A 27,190-nucleotide genomic window follows, 5' to 3' on the forward strand; every position below is an offset into this window, starting at 1 on the left:
CCAGCAATACATTTATGCACTGGCATTTCCAAATGGTTACTCATTACCAGGCTCAGCATCTCTTAACTTTGGTGATTTAACAAAACAATTCTGTCTGGCAATATTTTCATTTTTTTGTTTTTTTGTATATATTTTTTCAGCCGCAAAATGATTTTTTTTTGTTTTGTATATTTTTTTCAGCCGCAAAATGATTTTTTTTTGTTTTGTATATATTTTTTCAGCCGCAAAATGATTTTTTTTTGTTTTGTATATTTTTTTCAGCCGCAAAATGATTTTTTTTTGTTTTGTATATTTTTTTCAGCCGCAAAATGATTTTTTTTTGTTTTGTATATTTTTTTCAGCCGCAAAATGATTTTTTTTGTTTTGTATATTTTTTTTCAGCCGCAAAATGATTTTTTTTTGTTTTGTATATTTTTTTTCAGCCGCAAAATGATTTTTTTTTGTTTTGTATATTTTTTTCAGCCGCAAAATGATTTTTTTTTGTTTTGTATATTTTTTTCAGCCGCAAAATGATTTTTTTTTGTTTTGTATATATTTTTTCAGCCGCAAAATGATTTTTTTTTGTTTTGTATATTTTTTTTCAGTCACAAAATGATTTTTTTTTGTTTTGTATATTTTTTTTCAGTCACAAAATGATTTTTTTTTGTTTTGTATATTTTTTTTCAGTCGCAAAATGATTTTTTTTTGTTTTGTATATATTTTTTCAGTCACAAAATGATTTTTTTTTGTTTTGTATATTTTTTTTCAGCCGCAAAATGATTTTTTTTTGTTTTGTATATATTTTTTCAGTCACAAAATGATTTTTTTTTGTTTTGTATATTTTTTTTCAGCCTCAGAATGATGTGCGAAAATCAGACTTGTGCCCTCGTCTAGTGAGTCCTTCATCGGACATTGTCGTCCATTCGGGCGAGAAGAAGCAGGTCAAAGTAAAAGTGCACAATTTGGAAGTAAGTAAAACATAGAGTATATTTCTGAAATATATTTATGTTATAAATTTCAAACAAGTAAAATATTTGTTTATTTTCCTAATATTACGTTGTGATTTGGCTTTCAAGCGCACTTGATGCATATTTTATTTTATAAAACTTTTTCTTTTTTCTTTTTGTTTTCGGCTCTGTTATTTAGTCCGTCACCCAGTAAATATATAGATTTTTATTAGTAGCTACATTTGTTGAGCATTGTTACCACCAACCATTTGTTGTTTTTTTTATTATTTTTGGGGACAGAATGCAAAAAAAAAAAAAAAACAAGTGAAGTATGTATGGTACCCCGTGAGTCCCCAGTGAACAAAGTATAAAAAATGACTAACTTTAGCATTTGTTCCCCCCCCCCCACTCCCATTTCTCCCCAAAAGTTCCCAGGAGACGTCGAATCCTGGTGAAAATGAACAAACGTTGCAGTTTTCGGCCTTAACATATGTAAATTTGAGTACTGCACTATGCAAAAAACAGAAATGACTAAGTCCATCATTTGCCCTCTTTGATTTTCATACATAAAGTAAATTTCACAATGTATAAGGATTATTTGATACTGGAGATATTCATAATCGTACACTATTTCCAAAAGAGGAGGAGATATAACATACGAGAAATATTTGGAATCAAGTCTCCCCTTGCTGTTATTTCAGATCATTTGAAACTATGGCAGCAAGTTTTAGTCTCCGCTCTATCAAGGCAAGAGGGTTTGGGGATATATATATATATATATATATATATATATATATATATATATATATATATATATATATATATATATATATATATGAGGCACAAATATTGAAGGAGTTAATCACGTCTTTGAAAGCATTATTTCGTCCGGTTAAATTTGAAATTAAGGCACAAATATTGAAGGAGTTAATCACGTCTTTGAAAGCATTATTTCGTCAGGTTAAATTTGAGATTAAGGCACAAATACTGAAGGAGTTAATCACGTTTTTGAAAGCATTATTTCGTCAGGTTAAATTTGAAATTAAGGCACAAATATTAAAGGAGTTAATCACGTCTTTGAAAGTATTATTTCGTCAGGTTAAATTTGAAATTAAGGCACAAATATTGAAGGAGGTAATCACGTCTTTGAAAGTATTATTTCGTCAGGTTAAATTTGAAATTAAGGCACAAATATTAAAGGAGTTAATCACGTCTTTGAAAGTATTATTTCGTCAGGTTAAATTTGAAATTAAGGCACAAATATTGAAGGAGGTAATCACGTCTTTGAAAGTATTATTTCGTCAGGTTAAATTTGAAATTAAGACACAAATATTGAAGGAGTTAATCACGTCTTTGAAAGCATTATTTCGTCAGGTTAAATTTGAAATTAAGGCACAATTATTGAAGGAGATAATCACGTCTTTGAAAGTATTATTTCGTTAGGTTAAATTTGAAATTAAGGCACACATATTGAACGAGTTAATCACGTTTTTGAAAGCATTATTTCGTCAGGTTAAATTTGAAATTTAAAAAAAAAATGAGAAATGTAGCACTTCTTTTAATAAAAAAAATTAAAATACCCATTTTTTTTTACATCCTATTTATTCCATTTGTTTATTTTATTTATCTTTTTTAGCCTGACCAGAAACAAGGATTGAAATGTCATTTCTCTCTTCTGGGCGAGAAAAAAACTGTGAACGCCAAAATAAACGATGACGACCTCATCTGCCAAACCACAGAGGTAAGATATTCACCGCATCTATTTCCTTTCACAACAAATAATAATAAAAATGTGTTTAGCTTTAAAAATTACTGCATTTTCACAGTATCACCGATAATCAGAAATGAAATCAATTGCTTGCTTGTAATGAACATTTCTGACGATCGGTGATACCGTGAAACTGCAGTAAATTTTAAAAACTAAATACACTTTAATTTAATTTATTTATTGCGGACTATTATCCTCATCTTTCTTAGATGTTGTTTTCACAACGTTTCAGCCAACTATTCCTCTGGCCTTCGTCAGGTGGTTACTGCGACTGAATCTCTTAACTGCATTCTCAGCAATTACTGCCTTCCATAGTTGTTGTCGTCTCACCACGTTTTTGGCCAAGTAAGCCTCTGGCCGGCTTTGGGTAGGATTGAAACCGCTATCTTCAGACAATTCTCACCTGGAACCATAGAGATTCAACATCTCTATCCACTGCGCCATGGGCACCGAAGGATGGCAGTAATTGCTGAGAATGCAGTTAGGAGATTCAGAGTTCCTATCCCATCGCAGTTACCACCTGACGAAGGCCAGAGGAATAGTTGGCCGAAACGTCGTGAAAACAACAACTAATAAAGATGAGGATTATAGTCCGCAATAAATAAATAAATAAATAATACTCATCTCAATAATGAATTCCAATTAAATAATATATGGATACACTTTATTATCATTTATTGTTGACGTCATTTTATCGGTTCTTGTCCAGAATAGCCCCTATATTAAAAAATAAAAAATAAAGAAAAATCTGTATGATGTACATACCCATGAGGGAACGAAAATAACATATTCCAAAAATCTCGTAAATTGACCAAGTGGTTTTATTTTAAACAAAAAGGTCACCTGGCGTTGCCCGGTCATAAAATATGCATAAATATTATATTTTAATTAATGCTGATTTCTTTATGAACAGAAATACCATAGGTATTAAATGTAACGTTAAATTAAATGTAACGTTAAATTAAATGTAACGTTAAATTAAATGTAACGTTAAATTCCTTTAAAAAAATGACGTGAAAAAATGGAAAGAACCTGATACATGTGCATGCGAGCATTGTGTTTTTTTCTAAACAGTTCACTTCTTGTAAGTAAAAAAAAAAAAAAAAAGCTGAGATTGAAACCAAAACTTAAAGACACTGAGTCAAGCACGATAACCATTAGGCCAGTTTAAAAGGATCTTAAAAACGTGTTTTCAAACCTACTTATTCTTATTCTTAGTAATCTGCCATGTGAATGATTCACGCATGCGTATTCGTGAAACAGTTGACAAACAGATAAAAATCCGGTGATTCCGTAGTACCAATTTTTCAATTTTTACCCCTTAGCAACCCCTTTTTTCGGATAAAAACCGATTAAAAAGTTTTCCACGTGTCTGAATACCCTATATACCAAATTCAAGTCTGTAAATAAAAAATTCGTTGGGTATGTAGGTTGAGAATTGTCCTCACACACACACACACACCCATTCTCATTTTTATAGATATATAAACTAAGAAAAATCAAATTTATGCGTAAGACAACAGCGACTGTCACGCGTCGCTATCTTCAAAATAATCTCAAGAAACAAGGAAGATAACGCAAGAATAATTCAAACTTACGAGATTTTTGTTGTAATGCCCACGAATTCCTATTAATCGTGTATAAATGATTTTCTTTATAAAAAATAAAACTATTTGACCAATTTACATGATTTTTGGAATATGATATTGCGTTTCCTCACGAGTACAAACATCATGCAATTTTTTTTCATTTCTCTCTCTCTTTCTCTCTCTCCCCCCTCTCTTTCTCTCTCTCTGTCTGTCTGTCTCTCTCTCTCTCTCTCTTTCTGTCTCTCTCTCTCTGAATTCATTCTTTTTCTTCTTCTTCCCAGTTCACGTATGCCGACAAAGAAATCCCGTACGCCACGTCATCTTTCCAAGTCACGTGGGGAAAAAAGAATCTACAACTTGACAACCCGGACAACATCGAAGGTAAATAAGAAATACGTTTTTCTTTGACGTCTCCATAATTTATTTATTTATTTATTTATTTATTTCATACAACGTGAGATTGCAGCATATTTCGAAGGTCATCCCAAATGTAAAGCCTCCTATTTTTTAACCCCAAAATTGATGACGTAAGTGTGATAGAGAATCGAAACACCTTATTGTAACGTGTGCCGTTACAATCAAAGGAAATAAATAAAATCCGGGTCGACATTTTTTTTTCTTTTTTAACAAAAACATTTATTACCGTTACCCTTCCGTCTCGACAGCACTTAAAAAGTCACGTGTCCATCTAACTATCGCCAAACCGGAAGTGACGTAAGTTTAATTAAGTTTAGACATAAGAAGCTACTATTTGGGATCGTGTCTAGTAGGGCACTGTGGGGAGTTGAACAACGAGAAATTTGTTCACATTACTCTTTACAAGTTCTGCAGGTTAGTATAGTCAGGAAAAAATTCCAAAGTCTAGCAGTTCAACTATGAGAGTAGAAGGCTTTCCAGCATCCAGGGATCTCAACAATGAAGGGGTGTGATTTTGATGCTTGTTAGGTTAGTCGAGGTATGTACATCGAGGAAAGGGGGCACAAGTGCGGTAAGTTCATTGGAGCACATTCCATTTGCGCCTCCCAGGGTTTTCCTACAAATAGTAGGAACCAGTGGGTAGCCGAAAATCGGATCAGAACACCCGACACTGCAGACTGAAGTAAAAAAACAATCTGCCCAAGGTGCAAAGACGCCCCCCCCCCTCCGCAGGACAGACTACCAGATCCTAAACTGTCCAGTAATCCGACCGGAAGGAGGCTATACAGCAGCCCATCTATATGAAGACAATTTCTCAAACTGGCTAAAAACTAGTATTAAAAACGATTTACTGAAGTACGAGCAAAGTCATGTTGCTTCTGCTTACAATTTCTCTTTTGTTTAACTAATATTTTTTTTTTTTTTTGCAGTTCGTGTTTACAAATGTCCACTGATGGTGACAAACTGTGGGAAATGCTTAAGCATGGATGAAGAGTATGACTGTGTTTGGTGCACAGGAACATGTACCCTGTCGAAGAAGTGTACAAAGAATTACTTGGGACGTACAGACACGTGTCCGAACCCACGGATCCTCAGGGTAAGACTTGTTTAGTTGTCCGTTTTATCTTCGGACTACTGTTCTCATCTTGATTGTTATTCACACAACGTTTTGGTTGATGTAACCTCCGACCTTCTTTAGGTGTATCTTGTCGAATTTGGGGGAATCTTTTTGTCGAACTCAGGGGGAATCTTTTTGTCGAACTCAGCGGGAATCTTTCTGTCGAACTCAGCGGGAATCTTTCTGTCGAATTCGGGAATCTTTCTGTTGAACTCGGGAATCTTTCTGTCGAATTCGGGAATCTTTCTGTCGCATTCATGAATCTCTCTATCGAATTCGGGAATCTTTCTGTTGAACTCAGGGAATCTTTCTGTCGAACTCGAGAATCTTTATGTCGAATTCGGGAATCCTTTTGTTGAACTCAGGGAATCTCTCTGTCGAACTCGCGAATCTTTATGTCGACTTCGGGAATCTTTCTGTCGAACTCGAGAATCTTTATGTCGAATTCGGGAATCCTTTTGTTGGACTCAGAGAATCTTTCTGTCAAACTCGGGGAATCTGCAGTGAATTCCATGCAGTAGCATGCTCTTATTCTTGTTCTGTCAGCCATGACTGGGTAGAAGTCTTAAGTAATTCACAATGGTATTTTTGTGTGTTGCTTTCACTGAGGGCTGAACCTTCAACCTCACAAAGAGTGTAACTTACAACTAGATTTGTATTGAACCGGGATCACGTCACGATCACCAATTTTCGAGATCGGTGCTACCGGTCAGTAAAGAATCGAAAAACGTGTTCAAAACTCCGACCTCAAATTAATTACAACCAAATACCAAGTTACAAAATTTACAAGAAACATTCATTTATAACAAAGTAAAAATAATGTGAAAACATCTTTGTGATGCACACAAATAGGCTCAGCTTATTTGAAAGGTTCGTTGTGTGTACCAAGTGTTATTAAAGTCTGTTTCCCACCTGACTACAACTTGGATGTCTTCAAGTCCAACATAAACAAATTCCTGATGAACACCCCCTTAAGTAAGACACTTTATCAAATCTCCATTAGTAACGATTACTAGGATATTATCCCATTGATAACTGTACACGCAATAACCCTTATCCCTGAGTGGCCTCCGGGCCTTGATAAGTGGTGACTACCATGTAAAAAAAAAAAGTTAATTTGAAAGGTTCGTTGTGTGTACCAAGTGTTATTAAAGTTTGTTTCCCACCTGACTACAACTTGGATGTCTTCAAGTCCAACATAAACAAATTCCTGATGAACACCCCCTTAAGTAAGACACTTTATCAAATCTCCATTAGTAACGATTACTAGGATATTATCCCATTGATAACTGTACACGCAATAATCCTTATCCCTGAGTGGCCTCCGGGCCTTGATAAGTGGTGACTACCATGTAAAAAAAAAAAGTTAATTTGAAAGGTTCGTTGTGTGTACCAAGTGTTATTAAAGTTCGTTTTGTTGTATTTTAGGAACAATTGATTGTTCTTGATAAGTCATTATGATTGATTGTTCTTGGTCGATATTAACATTTGTGAAGAATCAAATCGCCTTACCTTATAAGTCTGTTTGTTGCTTTTCGACTGCATCTTCATAGAGTGTCCAAATTTTTATGTGTGACCAGCTTGGTACCCAGGAGAGAGAGAGAGAGAGAGAGAGAGAGAGAAGGGAAAAAACAAATGGGATCCTTCTATCGATCTAGTAGATATCTCACTGCTGATGCAATTCTCTACCTATATAAGAGCCAGGTACGTCCAAGGATGAAGTATTGCTGTCACATCTGGACAAGAACTGCTAGGAAGACCTTATCCCGCCTTGACAGAGTTCAGAATAGACTTTGTAGCCCTTTCCTCTTCCCTACAATCTCTTTCCCACAGAAGAGATGTTGAGAGCCTGTGTTTGTTTTATCGTTATTTTCATGGCAAGTGCTCGTCTGAGCTCTAACCTATGATCCCTCCTTGCCAAACTTTCACAAGAAACACTCGTCTAGTTGAAAACACTCTCAATAATTTTCCCCACTCTTTATCTGTGCCTAAACCTAAACGTAGATGCCATGAACAAAGCTTCTTTCTAATAACTGCACACCTGTGGAACTCTGTTCCGTTTACCTGCTTTCCAGCTGACTACAATATGGCCATCTTCAAGTCCAATGTAAACAAGTTTTTGATTAGCCGTTCCCCTTAAGTAATCCAATTTACCAAATTTACACTTCTAACGATTACTATATTGTCCTTTTGACCAATGTACACTCTTTAACCCTTATCCTCGAGAGGCATTTGGGCCTTTGATAAGTGGTGATTCTTTATTAAAAAAAAAAAAGAAGACTAGAGTTAAGTGTCACTGGAATTGAAGGTCAGGTCATGTCATGTCATGTCATTGTGTCGTGTGCCTGATGACCTTATTCTGCATGTGTGTGCTACCACACAAGCTTGCTTTGTGTCTCTGTGGCTTAGCTAGACACAAAGTGCATTGAGTGGTTGTGATAATATCAAGTACTTTATCCACTACGCTATGGGTTTGGTTGTATTGTTAAACTTAATATCAAACTTAGCCCTAACCATCTTGAGATTATTTAATGTTGAAATAAATTGCAATCAATTTATTCAATGTTGAAGTAAATTCCAGTCAAAATTTTAGGTATGTTTTACAATCCTCAACGATTCGAAAACGTGGTAAAAAAATCAAATATGTAACAAATAAATGTTACCTAAGGCAAGATAGGTTACTCTTCTAGCTAGCTGAATAAGTGTTTAGTGTTTTTACTTAATGTAACATGCTTTTTCAGTTCAAAAAAAAAAACAAGTAATGTCAAGCGGTACACTACCACAAGAACAAATGGGCGCAATGTTTTTGCTATGCGGCCATTTTTCTTGTGCTCGTGTACCGCTCGACATTACTTAACATGTCATAAGGAACATAGGATAAGTATGTATGCACTTTGTTGCAGTATGATTACTGACTCAAAGTTACCATCTCGCAGTGTTGCCTTTGTACATATCCTATTAAAAAATTATTCATGTATTTTTCGGATAATCCTAACCATACTGAAATTATTTCATGCTGAATTCAATTAAAACTTACAATGCTTCAAAGCTGGACTTAATGACAGTCAATGAGTTTTTACGACAGTCGTGATTTGAGACTTTACGGCAGTCAGTTGAGAGCTGAGTTGGACGCTTAAACAGTAGGAGCTTGGACACATTTGAAGATGGATCATGGCTTGCTTGTGAGATTCGGGAGACTGAGATGAACTGACTTACGGACAGCCTAGACAGAACGTACAATGGGGACCATAGTATATAGAGGGTCGGTGATGTCACAACAAAAACACACACAGAATCCAGCCGATATATATTTATATATATATATATATATATATATATATATATATATATATATATATATATATATATATATATATATGAAACAGTAGAGTTTATGTTTTTCTTGTTTCTCCCATGTTTTATTATATTTTTATGTTTTTCTTACTTTGTTCTTTAGTCCTCACATTCGTTGAGTGAAGTATATGACAAAGAGTGAAGAATTGCTATTTTCAGTGTTATAATCTATATGCTATTCATATAACACTAGCAGGGGTGGAGGCTTTGCTCGGTCATAAAATACGCTTAAATATGATATGGCAATTCATCCAGATTTTGTATATATTATTATAGAGTCGTGATTTCAAAAGTAAAAAAAAAAAACAGTATTTAGCTGCCATCAGCTAGAATCGAAACCGAAACATTTAAAGCTGGTAAAGTTACCACTACCAACGATTTGGTTTTGATTCTAACTGATGGTGCACAGGTCTAAATCCCCTACTCTTTATAATACGTTTTCACATAAGGACGTTTCTAGGTCAAAGGTTAATATTCGTTTAAGTTTTGCTTGACTTTGATTTCTTTTTTTTTTTTTCTTTTTTTTTTTTTCTTTTTTTTTTTTTGCAGTTCAGTCCAGGCAGTGGTCCGATTGGCGGTAGGACAGTCGTATCGGTGACGGGCATCAATCTTGGGAAACATTTGTCAGACCTGAGTGGAGAAGTGACCGTGGCTGGCGTTGACTGCAAAGTTTTATCGACCGACTACCAGCCTTCCTCGGGGTAAGAACGTGAAATTATCAGATAGTTTTGTTTTTTTTTACACAGTGATCACCACTTATCAAGGCCCGGAAGCCACTCAGGGATAAGGGTTATTGCAAGTACATTACGTTAGTGTGGAGATTTGATGAAGTGTTTACTTAAGGGGGCGGTGCATTAGGAATTTGTTAACATTGGACTTGAAGACATCCAAGTTGTAGTCCGGTGGGAAGCAGGCAGACAGACCAGAGTTCCACAGGCGTGCAGTTCTAAGAAAGAAGCTTTGTTCATGGAATCCGCGTTTTGATTTAGGCACAGATATAGAGTGGGGGAAATTTTTCACAGTGGATTCAGCCAGACGGGTGTTTTTCGTGAAAGATTGGCGAGGGGGGACCAGAGATTGGAGTTCAGACGAGCACCTGCCATTGAAATAACGATAAAACAAGGATAGGCTCGCAACGTCTCTTCTGTGGGAGAGAGGTTGCAGGGTAGAGAAAAGGGCATCCCCCACTAAGCCACAAAGTCTATTTTGTACTCTGTCAAGGCAGGATAGGCTGTTTTTAGCAGCTCCTGCCCAGATATGGCAACAGTATTCCATCCTTGGACGTACTTGGCTTTTATATAGATATCAAGGCCCGGAAGCCACTCAGGGATAAGGGTTTTATATAGATGGTTGTTTCTTGTTCGAGTCTCAAGGTTTCTTTACTAACTTGACCCCACGTTATAACTTAAGGAGATTCAAAAATGGACCTTGGGTTCAATTTCAGCAGCCATATAACTCTGCTATCCCATATTTTATCCTTTAGTTCTCACATTCCATGGATGTTGTTTCTGACAAAGGAGGAAGAATTACTGTTTTCTGGGCCAGAACCTATTCCCTCTAACACATCGTTGGCAATTTTTTTTACCTTGAAGTAGTATTTTTTTTTTTAGCTACTTACATCAAGTAGCTTTAGGCATTGTCTGGAGCGATGTTTGTATATAAAAAAATTCTCTCTGTAACACGAACACTCATGCATATAGTTCACTTTGGAATTGATTTCTGACAGCATATCATTTACGAATGATATTGTAGTTTGCTTAAATCATTCTGTGTAGTATGTAAGTTTGATTTCTTTGAAGGTAGTGCCAATGCAATTTGGTAGATACAGGGTGTGCAAAAAGTCATTGAAGTGTTTTGAACTTAAATAGATGATTTATCTTTGATATCTTTTTGTAATTTTAACACAATCTGATTAAGACATTGGGAAATTATTTTTAAAAATGAAAAATTTAAACAATCTTTATTCATAAAAAATAATGTCTTTTAAATGTTGAACATTTTCCGCTTCGTATATTTGTGCTCTTTCCAAAACATTATTCATGACAGATTGCAGAATCTCTGGATTGCGATTTAACTCTGTTTATTTCGTTCCTGATGTTTTCCTTCCATTCTTGCAGGGTTTGGAGTTTGTTAACATAGATAGGAGCGAAATAGGGGAGTTAAATCGCAATCCAGAGATTCTGCAATCAGTCATGAATAATGTTTTGGAAAGAGCACAAATATACGAAAGCTGAAAATGGGCAACATTTAAAAGACATTAGTTTTTTTTATAAATAAAGATTGTCTGAATTTAGCATTCTTTTTTAAATTTCCCATTGTCTCAGTCAGATTGTGTTAAAATTGCAGACAGATATCGTCAAAAATAAAGAATGTATTTAAATTCCAAACACTTCAGTGACTTTTTGTATACCCTGTACAAACAAACAGACAAAATGACATTATTATTAAATGTACTTGCTGTACATACTGGACGTTGCCAGGTAAAAAAAAAAAAATTGCCGGGCGGATTATGCAGAGGGAGATAACTCTCGTTAACTACGAGATTTGTTCATTTTTTTTATCTCATAATTTAGGATGTTCAATCCGACGCTATTTTTTTATGAAATCAAAAAAAAAAAAAAAAGCTGCAACGTTTGCTTTTTTTTTAATGCAACAAAGTCGATAACATTAATAATGCAAAATGTAGTTTTTACGCGACTATTAAGAAAATCGTTTCTGCTTTCAAATCATAATTTACGACACTAAAACCAACGAACCAGCGATATTTTCATTAGATGGAAACATTTTTTTAAAGGAAATTGCGGAAACTTTTTTGTACATTTTTTATGACTACGTTTTTTATGGCAAATATAAAGCTATTTCCTTTTTAATTATAATTACTAAACTCCTTTCTTCTTGATGTTATCTTTATCTGTGCCAAAATCAAAACGTAGATTCCATGAACAAAGCTTCTTTCTTAGAAGTGCACGTCTGTGGAACTCTCTTTCGTTTGCCTGTTTCTCACCTGACTACAACTTGGATGTCTTCAAGTCCAACATAAACAAATCCCTGATGAACCGCCCCCTTAAGTAAGACACGTTATCAAATCTCCAATACTAACAATTACTACGATACTATCCCATTGATTAATGTACACACAATAACCTTTATCCCCGAGTGGGTTGCGGGCCTTGATAAGTGGTGACTACCATGTAAAAAAAAAAAAAAATATGTATAACTATTATGGAATTTGGTTTTGTCTATTTTTTTTTTTTTAATTTAAATGAGTCAGACTTCTGCATTCACACAATTTTGTTGAAATAAAAGTAGGTGTCATTTCATTATTATTATTATTCAATTTTCGTGATATGCCTCTTATCCATTATTTTTACTAGCATGGGTGCCCGGTTTTGCCCGGGTGTTTGGAGGTGTGTACTGAGCAAAAAAAAAAAAAAAAGTTGTAGTAGGCAGGCAGGCTCGAACCCATACCATGAAGGAGGAAAAGAACTTTAAAAAAAAGTGGCGTCTTTGGTGTTGCATCCATCACCAAACCGGAAGTGACGTATGTTTAAATTAAGGCTAGTCAATCCAAAAAGAGAGGATGACTTTCGAAAATAGCAATGAAAAAAAAGTGACAACCTCACTGTAGAAAAATGCCCAGTTGAGGGTGAAGGAATATTATGTTTTTGGCTAATTTTTCGATATTTGTTGTCCGAAGGGTCAAGCTTCGAAATGCTACTGATCTCGTGAAAGCCCGTCGCCTCTCTCTAAAGTTTTTGCGAAACATATATGATGGCAGCAACTCATTCTCGAGTGCTTTGGCTCAAATAACGCAAACATGAGCGCAACTAGCAGCATATGCCAGACGGTCACCTCTATGAACCTTCTATAATCCAGCACATCCAGTGATGACCGAGTCCAAGCTGTGATGTCCTGAACACCTACCAGGCCAGACCCTGGAAGTTCAAGAGCCCTTATTGCCATTCACGCCCATATCTGCATCAGTCCTCATTGAATGTCCGTTTGCCGTTCCAAGCTACAGCAAGCCTTTTTCTTATCGAGATACACACTGATAGCAAAAGTGTGCATTCCATTACATATCAAGAAATGCCTGTGCTTGAAGCTTTTTATAGTGAGGAAAGACTTGGCACTGAGACAATCCCACTCTCTGAACAACTGCCACATTGAACCAAAAAGAAGAGCAAGTCAACATCATTGGAAGCAGCAGTTGCCACAGGTTTTATATCAGGGTTTTCCTTCTCCTAGAGAGGTTGCCTTCTACACCCACCATGCCATTTGATCCATGACTGGGACTTAGGTTGCTGGGCACCAAAGCATACTCCACATGCCGGTGGGTCATGTATGTCGTAGCTGACAGGGCCTAAGCTCCTCTGGAGGTTTCTATCAGGGTCACCTCACCCTTAGCCTTTGGTTAATAGAACCTTGGCCCACAAGGCAGTGGAGGTCCAGTTATATGGCGCAGGACACTCGCCGTTCATCAGATCCCTGTCTGCATGGCAGTGATCATGACATGCACGTGGGGTTGATTTGTCTGGGTGAAGCGCAGTATGATGCTTAGACATCTGTGTTCTTTTAACCTACGTCCACACCAAACCTTGACCACCAGACATACATACATACATACATACATAAAAACAGACAGGTGAGGTTTATATTATAGATGATGAGTCTTCAGTTTCTTGGAGACTTGGGTAGAAAGTACCAGTCAAGAATCTGTTCTTGAAAGTCAGCCCGACAGTTGTGGGGCTAGGAACTGCCCCAGTACCTGTTGGACTGAGCTACGCCGCCTAGATATTACCTAGGAGGTCCACCCTCCCAGGCTTTGCCATCCACCTTTTAGGTGGGGCAAGTTTATTGCTTATTGCTTAAGGTGCCTCTACTGGGGAATGCCACTGGGGAGGTGCTCAGGCAGTTTTTTGCTAGGCCAGAGTGCCCCTACTTTAGGGGCGCTAGCTGGACATCCCTAATTCCTGACCTTGTGTCACATCATACTGAGATGGGCAGCATATAAATATTTACCTCTTGTCCACACTGCTATATGGAAATGAAACTTAGCATCTCAAAATCAGCTAAGAGAGGAATTTTTTTTTTTTTTTTTTTTTTTACCACTTACTAAAATGCAAGGACCACTTACTAAAGGACAAGGATTAATGAGTCTTGGGTTGACTGTAAAACATCGTGATGGTTGGTAATGGGGGAGGGGTAGGATTTGATTATTTAAGAAGATAGTTCAACAAGAACTTATTTACATTAGATTTGAAAACGACCATGTTATAGTCATTTGGGAAGTGATCCCACGATATTGTGTCCCACAGACGGACTGTTTTAGGAAAGAACCTTTGCTCAGGGAATTTTCAAGGGAAATTGCTTACTGTTGTTATAGCTTGACAAGTATTTGTTTCAAATGTTTTATAGAGGGGGACCATAGATTGAAGCGCAATCGAGCACCTGCCCTGAAAATAGCAATAGAGTAGAGATAGACTCGAAACGTCTCTTCTGTGAGAAAGAGGAAATAAGAAAATGAATAGACTATCACCCATTTGATTTCAAAGACGGTTTTGTATCCTGTCAATAGAAATTCCATATTTTAAATTGACCATTTACAAATTCCACATTATATATTGATCATTTATCTATTCCATATTTTAAATTGAACATTTACCAATTTCATATTTGGTAATTTACCAATTTCATTGTCCATTTACCAACTTCATATTTATAATTTACCATTTATCCATTCCATATTTTAAATTGAACATTTATCCATTCCATGTCTTGAATTGAATAATTATCAATTCCATATTTTAAACTGAATATTTACCAATTTCATATTTTAAATTGTCCATTTACCAATTTCATATTTAGAATTTACCAATTTCATATTTTAAATTGTCCATTTACCAATTTCATATTTTAAATTGTCCATTTACCAATTTCATATTTTAAATTGTCCATTTACCAACTTCATATTTAGAATTTACCAATTCCATATTTTAAATTGACCATTTATCCATTCCATGTCTTGAATTGAACAATTATTAATTCCATATTTTAAACTGAATATTTACCAATTCTATATTTTGACTATTTACCAATTTAATATTTTGACTATTTACCAATTCCATATTTTGACTATTTACCAATTTCATATTTTGACTATTTACCAATTTCATATTTTGACTATTTACCAATTTCATATTTTGACTATTTACCAATTCCTTATTTTGACTATTTACCAATTTCATATTTTGACTATTTACCAATTTCATATTTTGACTATTTACCAATTCCATATTTTATATTGACCATTACCATACTTATATATATTATTTTATATTACCAATTCCATATTTTGCATTGATCATTACCAAATCCATTGTCTTGAACTGACCATTTGCTAACATCATGTTTTTAGATTTGACTGCAAAACAGAAGTGCAGAAAGAAGCCGCCAGTGGAACGATAAAAGTCACAGTGGCTGGAAAATATCCAGCAGAGTCTGATGGAATTTTCCAATTCGTGGTAAGTGTGAACACACACACACTCATATATATATAATAAGAAAGTTAATGATTGATGAAAAGATTTAATTTATTGTATCATCAGATTATATCATTTTTCTTACTCCCGCAATTAGATTTGTGTTTCTAAACATTCAACTTCTATTCTTTATCCTCAAGATTTAACATGGAATTTTTATTTTTGTTTATCATAATTTCTATTTTTTCCCCATTCCTGCAACCAGATTCCAAAGCATCAATTTCTAAATTTTCTAATTTCATTCTCTTCCAAAACTGTTTTTATTTATTTTATTTATTTTTTTTTACATAACCGGACTATTTACTTCCTCTGATGAGAAAAGTATAAATTTTCAAAACTCCATGGAATAAGAAATAACCTCTGTTGAATATTTGATGAATTTTTATTTTTGTTCATCATAATTTCTATTTTCTTTCCCATTCCTGCAACCAGATTCCAAAACCTCAATTTCTAAATTTTCGAATTTTATTCTCTTCCAAAATTTTTTTTTTTTCTTTTACATAACCGGACTATTTACTTCCTCTGATAAGAAACTTCATGGAATAAGGAATAACCTCTGTTGAATATTTGATGAATTCTTATTTTTGTTTATCATAATTTCTATTTTCTTTCCCATTCCTGCAACCAGATTTGCAAATTTTATTCTCTTCCAAAACTGTTTTCTTTTATTTAACATAACTGGACTATTAACTTCCTCTGATAAGAAAAGTATAAATTTTCAAAACTCCATGGAATGAAAAATAATGTCTGTCGAACATTTGATGATGCAACGAAGAATGTAAATTCTTCAATCAAGCATCAGTTCAGTTTCTTCATTTCTTAATGAATTATCTAACGTTATTCTGTTTTGTTGGGGATTTTTTTGTGGTCATAAATGAAAAATGTTTTCATATTATGAATCGTCCAAGCTGGACTAAATACTTTTTAAAGTACTTCATTGCTATGAAGTTCATTATTATAGGGTGGAATGATAAAAATGTCGCCCTAAACAAAACAACACTACAGCTTTATTTAAAACCATTTATTGAAAAAAAATCAATTTAGGTAACTTGATTATGTAGTAGAGCTGATATCTAGTCAATGTAACAACCTTCAGTCTCAATCAGCGCCTCAATGGGGGTTCAGAACTGGGAGCATGCCTTTTCTACAAGCGTCAACTGGAGCTCGGTGAATACTCGACAAATGGTGGCTATCAGGCTGGCTTTGGTGTTGTGGGAGGTCATGTTGGTGATGTTTATCAACGTATGACCAAACAAAGTAGTCCAGCGGATTCCGTTCGAGGAAGAAGAGGAAGGAAGTAAGAGAAAGGTACATTTCATAGCACTCCTTCTGAAGCCAAGCCTGGGTCTCTTAGGACTTGTGGGCCAGTGCCAAGTCCTGCTGCCACACCCAGCGTCAGTCAGCGGCAACCTGACTGCACCAGAGGATCACCACACTCTTCAGCACATCCAGGTACACTTTGGTGTTGACTTTCAAGCCGACTTCAAAGATGTGAGGTGGCATGATGTGGCCCTCACTTGAAACCACGCCAAAGACAATAACCATAGCCGGAAACTTTGTTTTCATCATGCTGGGCAAGTCCCTGTTATTCATGGCAATCCAGCGATGCAGTTTGAGGGTGCCGGCAATGGCCCTGTTGTCATATCTTGGATCAGTAGAGAGCATGAGTTATATAGTGGCGTATCTCCAATCTTGTTTGTTAACCATTGTGTCACTTTCGGACATGATAGAAGGCTCCTATCGCTCTTGGGATTTGTACACAACTGGCCAACTAGTAGATGATCTGCGAAAAAAAAAAAAAAAGAAACCAGTTTTTATCAAACGGAAATGGAATCATGTTGTCTTTTCTAGGGAGCTAATTTCATCATTCCACCCTGTATTAATGATAAAAATAGATTCGTTTATGTAATTGTAATTTTCTTTCTTTTTTTCTTTTTTTTCCCCCCTCAGAATCCTTCCTTGAAAGACATCACTCCAAACAAGGGACCCAAATCTGGCGGGACCCATGTTATTGTCCATGGAGAACACATGAACACAGGCAGCATGTGGAACGTTACGGTCGGCAGTAATCCTTGCGCCATCGTCAGGTGAGACTACATTTCATAAACTGGGGTGACAAATTTTCGTCGATAATGATAATTCAGAAATATCGAAAAGAATAATTATAATAAACAACTTTTTTTTGTTTTTATTATTTGATGATTGCAACGTCTTGTCAGACGAGTGCCACTCCCTCAGACATTTAAAATCCATGAGCCCAAATGTCTGAGGGAGTATCTATACAAAGATGATGTTACAGAGTCTTAGCTTTGTACGACAGCTAAGTCTCTCTCTCGGTTCAAAATGTTGAGATCCAGCAACAAGCAAGAGCAAGATAGCCAGCAACAAGTTAAACTGCAGACCAGCTTAATGCGGGTACTGGTCTCCCGCTTTATGGTTTTTTAAATCAGAGATTTGCTTCTCCTAGAAAGGTTGCCTTCACCACGGCTTACGGGAGCCCTCTCTACCCCAATACACATATACACACACACAAATATACTCGGTGCTAGTTGGCCGTTGACCCAGAAAAAGAGTTCATTCGCCCTTTGGAAGGTCTTGTTTTTAATCCTCCAGGGAGACTAGCCGCCCTCCTCACCAAACAAGTCTGGTGGGGGAACCAGTTTAGTCGCCGGTGACCCGACTATGAGGCAGGTAGTACTGGGTTACATGGTACCAGTAGCATATGACATGACCTTTTATTATTTACTAGCATACATACATACACACATTTTCGCTTTTATATATATAGATTATTACGAGCCATTTTGAATATTCCACTTTCAGCATGTTAACGGGCAGAGCGACAACATGACATATAAGCAGGTAATAATGTTTTCACCTGAAATGCAAAGATTTTAATGGTCCTCAAACTACGGAACCATAACATAATGTATTAATCTATATAATTATAAAACTCAAATGACCTTGTAACGATATATGTAACCCACTTTCCGGTTTACGACATCCGGTTGCGCATGCGCGCATAACCTGCGCACTGAAATAGTGACGTTATTATTTCAAAATTATAATTTAACATGGGAAGAGTGGGGTTTAAAATAACTTAAACGTAATACAGAAATGAACGATGTAAAAAAAAAAGCAGATATATCAAAATTTGAAATTCACTATAATAAGTATTATGGTATCTGTTCAGTGCACATTTTTACCTATAAGTATGGCCAACCGCTTATAATTCAGTCACTGTAAAAATTTTTTTCAAAATTAATCAATTATAATAAACAGAACGACTCATAGAAATCTATCTATATTCTTTTTTCATTTTAATATACTTTCATAGAAATGTTTCTGTTATGTCCCAAAAAACTATTTTCTTTACGTCACAAGTGTCACGCTCATACATGAATTCCATAGCTAATATAACATACTGACCCAACGGGTCACGGTTAGTCTATTATGTAATAAGGACGTGTTTGCCTTAACAGCGACAACAATTTTTTTTGTTTTATGCTGAGCGCCATCATTTTTTATATAAGCCATTTTGAATATTCCACTTTCCTTTAAAGGGGTGGTTAGGATGATAATGGCCGTAGCGACAACCGTATTAATATAATAGATGGTTGTGTAAAGTGGAGAAATGTGTCCTTCCAGCTTGTTACTGAGCTCAATGCAAAAAGTAACATCCTGTTCAGGGGAGATCATCCCTGATTACTTCCTGTTCAGGGACATACAACTCTTATGCCTATGCAATAATATCAAAAAATATTGACAAGAATGATGGTGTGATATTTTTTTTTTTTAAGCTGGCGAACTTTGAATTAAAATACATCACAGAAAAATATTTTTATCATACAAATATGTGGTTTCTTCCAAAGATTAACTTTCGGCATTTATAATTTAAATACAATTTCGAGTATTGCACGTATATAGCATAATCTAGAGGCCTAATTTTCACAACTCTACACATTAAATTAGACAGTATTTCGACAATACTGTGTCGAATATTGTCTCCCAAGTGGTCTATTTTGTCTGGTTTATCAGCATAGACATGGGACTTTACATATCTCCAAAGAAAATAATCTAATGGGGTTACATTGCATGGCCAGGTGATAGGTTCATTCCATTCATCAATTAATTGTGGCCCTCTCCTACTGAAACTGCATAATCAATGAACTCAAAATAACGGATAGTTGCCAAATCTGCAATTAAAGGAAACAGAGTTGTCAATTCAAAGTTCACTGCCTCTAAAAAAACACCCCATATTCATAAATGTTGACAAAAATAATATTAAAAAAATATAGAAGAGACGTTGCAAGCCTGTTTCTGTTCTAGCATTATTTTCATGGCAAGTGCTCGACTGAACTCCAATCTATGATCCCCCTAGCCAAACTTGTACAAAAAAACACCCGACTATCTACAACAACTAAATACAATTTCTCCCACTCTCTATGTGTGCAGATTCCATGAACAAAGCTTCTTTTCCAGAATTGATCGCCTATTCTGCTGGTCTGCTTCCTGGATGAATACAACATGGTAACCTTCAAATCCAATGTAAACAAGTTCTTGTTGAGCCATCTCCATAAATAATCAAATTCTACCCAATCTACACCATTAACGATTACTACACTACCACCTTACATTCATTAACCCTTATCCTTGAGTGGCCTTTTGGCCTTGAGAAGTGATGACTTCCAAGTAAAAAAAAGTTGACAAATGTAATAATCTAAAATTTTGACGCGATTAATCTTTGAGGTATTTATTCAGAGAACATTGTGATGATTTTTATAAACGTTTATTAATTTGTTGTGTTTTTCTTCTTTTATTTCTTTCACAGACAAAATGCTTCGATTATTGAATGCGTCACTGCGGCCGAGGGGTCCATCACCAGTGGCAATGTGGAAGTCAACTTTGGAGGTCTGTTAAAGAAACTGGACAAGAAATTTAATTTTGAGGAGGATCCGATCATCACAATGGTGGAACCGAAGCGTAGCATCTTGAGGTCAATATGAAACTATTTTTTTTTAACACCTTTTGTTTTTTGTTTTGTTTTTTTATTTTTATTTTATTTGCTTTATTTTCTTCTTTATCTTTTTTTCCTTAATCTTTTTTCTTCCTTTTTCTTCTTATTTTTTGCTTCATCATTTTTTTTTTTTTTTGCTTCATCATTTTTTTTTTTTGCTTCATCATTTTTTTTTTTTTGCTTCATCATTTTTTTTTTTTTTTGCTTCATCATTTTTTCATCTTTTTTATTTATTTTTTCCCTCATCATTTTCCTTCATCTTTTCTCTTCGTTTTTTTTTTCTTTTTTCTTCATCTTTTTTGCCCTATCTTTTTTTGCTTCATCTTTTTTTTACCATATTTTCTTCTTCATCTTTTATGCTTCATCTCTTTATCATAGAAGAGACGTTGCGAGTCTGTCTCTGCTCTAGCCTTATTTTCATGGCAAGTGCTCATTTGAGCTCCAATCTATTGATCCTCCCTTGCCAAACTTTCACAAGCAACACTCAACTAGCTATAACAACTATGTACAATTTCCCCCAGTAGTTGTGCTTAAATTTAAACGCAGGTTCCATGAAAAAACCTTCTTTCCCAGAACTGCCCACCTGTGGAACACTGTTCCGCTGGCATCCTTCCCGATTGAATACAACATAGTAGTCTTCAAATCCAATGTAAACAAGTTCTTGTTGAACCGTCCCTTAAATAATCAAATTCTACCCAATTTATACCATTTAAACGCTAGAACAGAGACAGGCTCGCAACGTCTCTGGAAAGAGGCTGTAGGGAAGATTATTGGTATTGTCCGAACTACTCTTGCCATTTTGGTTGTTATTTTCACAACGTTTCGGCCGATGTAACTTCCGATCTTCTTCAGGTGAAACTACACAGTGGATGTTATTAATGACTGGTGAAAAAGAAAAAATGTTTTTATTTTTTTTTCAACAAACTGTAGTCGTTAGAATTCAGATTGTATGATGTTTTTATGAATCAGAAAAGATGTTGGGTTTTTTTTAATATAAAATGAGGCACTTGTACAGTTTAATCAAATGAAAATATCGAGAAAAGCTTATATTGTACGTATCCGTTTTGGACTGAAGATCTCCGGAAAAAAAAAATTTCACTTAATTTGATCGAGTAGTTTTTTTGTTTTTGTTTTTGTTGCAGCAGAAAAACATGTTTTTATGATGGCACGCTGAAGGTAGACATCTTTGAATTTTTGTTCGGATTTTTAGAACACGCCACGGGGAGATAACTCAGTTTAAAGCGCCGACACTCGCTCATCATCTTTAATTTTTTTTTTTTTTTTTTTTTTTTTACACAGTGATCACCACTTAGCAAGGCCCGGAAGCCACTCAGGGATAAGGGTTATTGCAAGTACATTACGTTAGTGTGGAGATTTGATGAAATGTTTACTTAAGGGGGCGGTTCATAAGGAATTTGTTAACATTGGACTTGAATACATCCAAGTTGTAGTCCGGAGGGAAGCAGGCAGGCGGAACAGAGTTCCACAGGCGTGCAGTTCTAAGAAAGAAGCTTTGTTCATGGAATCCGCATTTTGATTCAGGCACAGATATAGAGTGGGGGAAATTTTTCACAGTGGATTCAACTAGACGGGTGTTTTTCGTGAAAGATTGGCGAGGGGGGACCAGAGATTGGAGTTCAGACGAGCACCTGCCATGAAAATAACGATAAAATACTAATACCAGCTTTTCTTCCAAAAAATCGAACTTTTTGCTCGATATCATCAATTTTTTTTTTTTTGTTGTAAAAAAAAAAAAAAACTACTTAATGAAATTAAGTGAATTTTTTTTCAGAGAACTTCATTCCATAACGGATGCATACAATATAAACTTTTTTTCGATATTTTCATTTTTTAATGTCTTGATTAAACTGTACAAGTACCAAAGTTGAAAATGACTTATCGCTTTTTTCCATTTCATAAAAACATCACAATAGTCCAATGAATCCAAATAATACAAATTATCAATCCTCATCTTAAAAATTCAGAAACATTATAGTTTTTCGTATTATTTGGATTCATCGGACTACTGTTCTCTTCTTGAGTGTGATTTTCACAACGTTTTGATCGATGTAACCTCCGACCTTCCTCAGGTGTGTTGCATGGGGGGGGGTCATATCAGGGACATGTATAACGGGGACTCAGAACAGGGATAACACCGATGATGGAAATACTGAGGAAGAGACATTTATATTCTTCGTACATCATCACGAATGTGATAATTCTTTTATCATATTTTAATACGAAGGTGAGACATTTATGTCGTTAAATTTGAACTCAACCTCAGATCAAAAGTCTCAAACTCAAATCCAACTGTTCTCTTCTCTCTGCACTCTCCACACTGACGCCCAAAATAAAGAAGACGGCCCTTTTATAGAGAGACCCAACCACATCTCATTTGCATACCCCCTCCCCCTCTCGTCACATCACGTGATTTTCAGTCCATAAATACCAGGGGGCGGCCATTTTTATTTTCTCTTTTTTTTTTCTTTCCTAACACGAGCCACACGAGGCATGAGGTAAGGTTCTTTACTTTTAACCACACGCCCCCTTGATCTCTAAGATCAATAATTAGTATCATAGTCTGCCATAGTCTGGGCGTCTTTGTTCACGGTGCGACCGTCAAAGAGGCTCTTCTTCAGACACTTCAGCATTAACCTCCCCTTCCTCTGATGGCAAGGAGACTCTCTGTATATCTAAAATGTGACGAGGCATTCCGTCAATCGCTACCTTGTTTTTGGAGAGTACTTCAGTCACTGTACCTTTTCCCCAGCGAGTCGTGCAACGAGAATTGGGTGGTTTCACTCACACCTCTTCACCAACTGCGATGTCCACGCAGACCTGTTCTTCTCTCTGTGTTACAGTCAATGGATGTCGCCATTCAAAAAAAAAATAGACTGGTGCAGCACTGAATTTTCGTCTTGACCAGCCTTCGGCGTCATATTGTACCAAAAAACTGCTTCTTGGGGCGAAATCTGGCTTCTTGATGTCACAGCTTTTATAGTGCGATGGTGCCTCTCTATAATTCCATTCCCAATTGGACGGCATGCAGCTCTAAAATATAGCCCCACATTCCACTTCGTACATAAGTCTCTAAAAACTTCCGAGCGGAAAGACGTACCATTATCCACCAACACCTCTTCTACTGGACCCCTTTCCATAAAAACCTCCTCGACAACTCTCTTTACCTCTTCTGCTGTTTCGTTCTTGATTTTCTGCCATATCACTACTTTCCCAGGCCCACAATCTATCATAGTTACATGCGGTTCATGTTGATAATGTATGATGTCAATGGCCAATCTCCGCAAATTCTCTTCAACATACACTTCCCCTTTTTTATGTCTAGCCGGTGCAGGGTCGATTGATTGGCATTCCCTACATTGTTCCACCACCTTTTGGTTAAATTGGTCGAAACGTAAGAATAGCAACCCAGAACAGTAGTCTGGACAATCCAAATAATACAAATTATCAACCTCATCTCAAAAATTCAGAAACATTATAGTTTTGTCCTGTTTAAATTTTTTCTACATTTTTCTGCATTGCTAACAGCCTACATAATCCTCACATATTTTTTTAAAAAAAAAAAAATTTTTTTTTTTTTTGGCTTCAGTGGAGGTACGACTTTGACAGTTACGGGCACAAACTTGGACCTCATTCAAGACCCCAAACTTTTTATCAAATACAACAACACAGTTCAAGAGGCGGTGAGTTACATTTTTTCATTTTGTGGTTTCACATTCATCTTAATAAACTGCATTCGAAAGTTTGTTTTTCTCAAAATTACTGGATTCAGCATCAAATAACCTGAAAAGGGTTGATATAGATGTTATGTTGTTGGTTCTAGGCAACGTCGGAAAATAAACTAACCAATTATTATTATTATCATGATTGTGTTTTGTAAGTCTAAATGGAATTTCACCAAAAATAGGTATTTTAGAATGAAATATTTATAAATAATAATTTAGGAATGATAGCTTGATAGAATGGAATATTATTCTGACAATTATGCTTTGAATTGGAAGAGGAATTTGGAATCAAGGGGCCAGTTTAGAATGTGGGAAAAATAACAAACGGATTGGGTGAAAACAATCACGTGATGATGTAATAAATTAGAAATATAGTTTTAGATATAAACGGGGACTTTAGAGTTGGAGAAAGAGTCGAATATCAGCCTTATCTATAAAATCTCTATATCTATAAAAGTGAAATTGTCTGTCTGTCTGTGTACATTTCTCTACCAAATTATTCTGTCAATTTCAGTCTACAGACTTCAGATTTGTCATCAGGAGTATTAAGATTAGGGAAACTCTTTTTAATTGGTTTTCTTGGCTGCCAAGGGGTCAAAGTTCGATGATTTGACCGTTGAAAACTCTACCAAATTCCTCCACCAATTTTGGGTCTAAACATTTGAAATTTGAAATGTGAGCTATTTGGATGTGGATCAAACTTTTTAACTTGATTTGCGCCCCAAACAATATTAAGGGGTCAAAATTGGGGTCAAAGTTAAAAAAATTTGACCTCTCAGCCAATTTTTGGTCTAAACATCTGAAATTTTACATAAAGTGTATTCAAACATACATCAAGCTTTTTAATCGTTTTTTTTTTTTTGCTAAAAATTTGTCTGCCAAGGGGTCAAAGTACCAAAGATTATACGTTTGCGGTCTCTAGCAAACTATTCAGCCAATTTTGGGTCTAAACATTTGAAATTTTACATAAAGGGTATTCAGATATGAAGCAAAATTTTAATCAGTTTTGGGGCGAAAATTTGGCTACCAAGAGGTCATAGTTGAAAGAGTTGACCTTTGCAGACTCTACCAAACTCTTCCACCAAGTTTGGGTCTAAACAATTGAAATTTTAGATGTAGGTTACCTGGACACGAGTCAAACTTTTTAATATACAAATACATATGCACATAAATTTATAAACAGTACATAGGGCCCGAGAACAGCTGGGAAGAACTGCTAGTATAACTATAAAAGTGAAATTGTGTGTGTGTGTGTGTGTGTGTGTGTGTGTGTGTGTGTGTGTGTGTGTGTGGGCATTTCCCTACCAAACTACTCTGTCAATTTGTCTACAGACTCGAGATTTTACATAAGGGGTATTGAGATTTGGGGAAAATCTTTTTAATTGATTTTCAGACAGAAATTTGACTTTCAAGAAGTCAAAGTTCAACGATTTGACCTTTGAAAACTCTACCAAACTCCTCCACCAATTTGGGGTCTAAATGCTTGAAATTTTAGATGTAGGGAGATAATAAAATTTCAGCAAATCCTTTCTTCTTAAAAAACAGATTTTATTATAATTTGGAGCCAAGTACGTCCAAGGATGGAATACTGTTGCCATATCTGGGCAGGAGCTTCTAAAAAACAGCCTATCCTGCCTTGACAGAGTACAAAATAGACTTCGTGGCTTAGTGGGGGATGCCCTTTTCTCTACCTGCAACCTCTCTCCCATAGAAGAGACGTTGCGAGCCTATCCTTGTTTTATCGTTATTTCCATCGCAGGTGCTCGTCTGAACTCCAATCTCTGGTCCCCCCTCGCCAATCTTTCACGAAAAACACCCGTCTAGCTGAATCCACTGTGAAAAATTTCCCCCACTCTATATCTGTGCCTAAATCAAAACGCGGATTCCATGAACAAAGCTTCTTTCTTAGAACTGCATGCCTGTGGAACTCTGTTCCGTCTGCCTGCTTCCCACTGGACTACAACTTGGATGTCTTCAAGTCCAACGTTAACAAATTCCTAATGAACCGCCCCCTTAAGTAAACACTTCATCAAATCTCCACACTAACGTAATGTACTCGCAATAACCCTTATCCCTGAGTGGCTTCCGGGCCTTGATAAGTGGTGATCACTGTGTAAAAAAAAAAAACAAAAAAAAAATCACCATTTTATTTTAATTTTTTTTTTTAGAGTTCAATTTACAATAAAGAAGTACCATTTAAAATCGCCGCAAATCATTTCTTTGTTTGCATATTTGAAAAATAAGTCTTAATCAGAAGTGACTTTTCCAAGGCATTCATCATCAAACCCAAATATCAGCTGACATGACATTGTAAACAAACACAGACGGTATATGATGAATGAGATTATCATTATTATTTTTGAAGTTTTTTTTTTTGTGAATTAGTTCACCTGGCAAATTATTCCTCATAATATATAATCTATAAATATAAAAGCGAAAATGTATGCATGTATGTATGTATGTATGTATGTATGTATGTATGTATGTATGTGTGTTCGCTTTTTCTGTGTGTCTACAAAAGGCTTTTTTCAGAGACGCGGTCGCTCGCTTCACAACTTTTTAAAACTTTTTATATCACATATAAATCGTAATATCTCACAGTTAACAACGAAGCTCGCCTGTCTATTTAATTTGCTCGATTTCAGGAAGATAAATATTCAACATTTGTCGCTCGCCGCATGTGGGTTAGTCTTTTTCCTATAACATCTTAGGGGGGAAAA

General features: G+C 35.7%; 1 protein-coding gene across 2 annotated transcripts in view; it reads left to right on the plus strand.

Moving 5' to 3' along the window:
• Positions 1-27,190, plus strand: part of LOC145265362 (plexin-A4-like) — a 281,103-nt gene that overhangs the window by 221,295 nt on the left and 32,618 nt on the right. For both annotated transcript variants that reach the window (XM_080121145.1, XM_080121146.1), the window contains exons 11-19: positions 831-947; positions 2,563-2,667; positions 4,565-4,664; positions 5,630-5,796; positions 9,721-9,872; positions 15,587-15,692; positions 17,661-17,797; positions 20,542-20,706; positions 24,335-24,428. In XM_080121145.1, coding sequence (XP_079977271.1) covers positions 831-947; positions 2,563-2,667; positions 4,565-4,664; positions 5,630-5,796; positions 9,721-9,872; positions 15,587-15,692; positions 17,661-17,797; positions 20,542-20,706; positions 24,335-24,428 — 1,143 coding nt within the window. The remainder of the gene's footprint in view (positions 1-830; positions 948-2,562; positions 2,668-4,564; positions 4,665-5,629; positions 5,797-9,720; positions 9,873-15,586; positions 15,693-17,660; positions 17,798-20,541; positions 20,707-24,334; positions 24,429-27,190) is intronic.

The sequence above is a fragment of the Euprymna scolopes genome, chromosome 40 (genome assembly GCF_053919585.1).
Source record: "Euprymna scolopes isolate OS-2025 chromosome 40, ASM5391958v1, whole genome shotgun sequence".
Taxonomy (NCBI): domain Eukaryota; kingdom Metazoa; phylum Mollusca; class Cephalopoda; order Sepiida; family Sepiolidae; genus Euprymna; species Euprymna scolopes.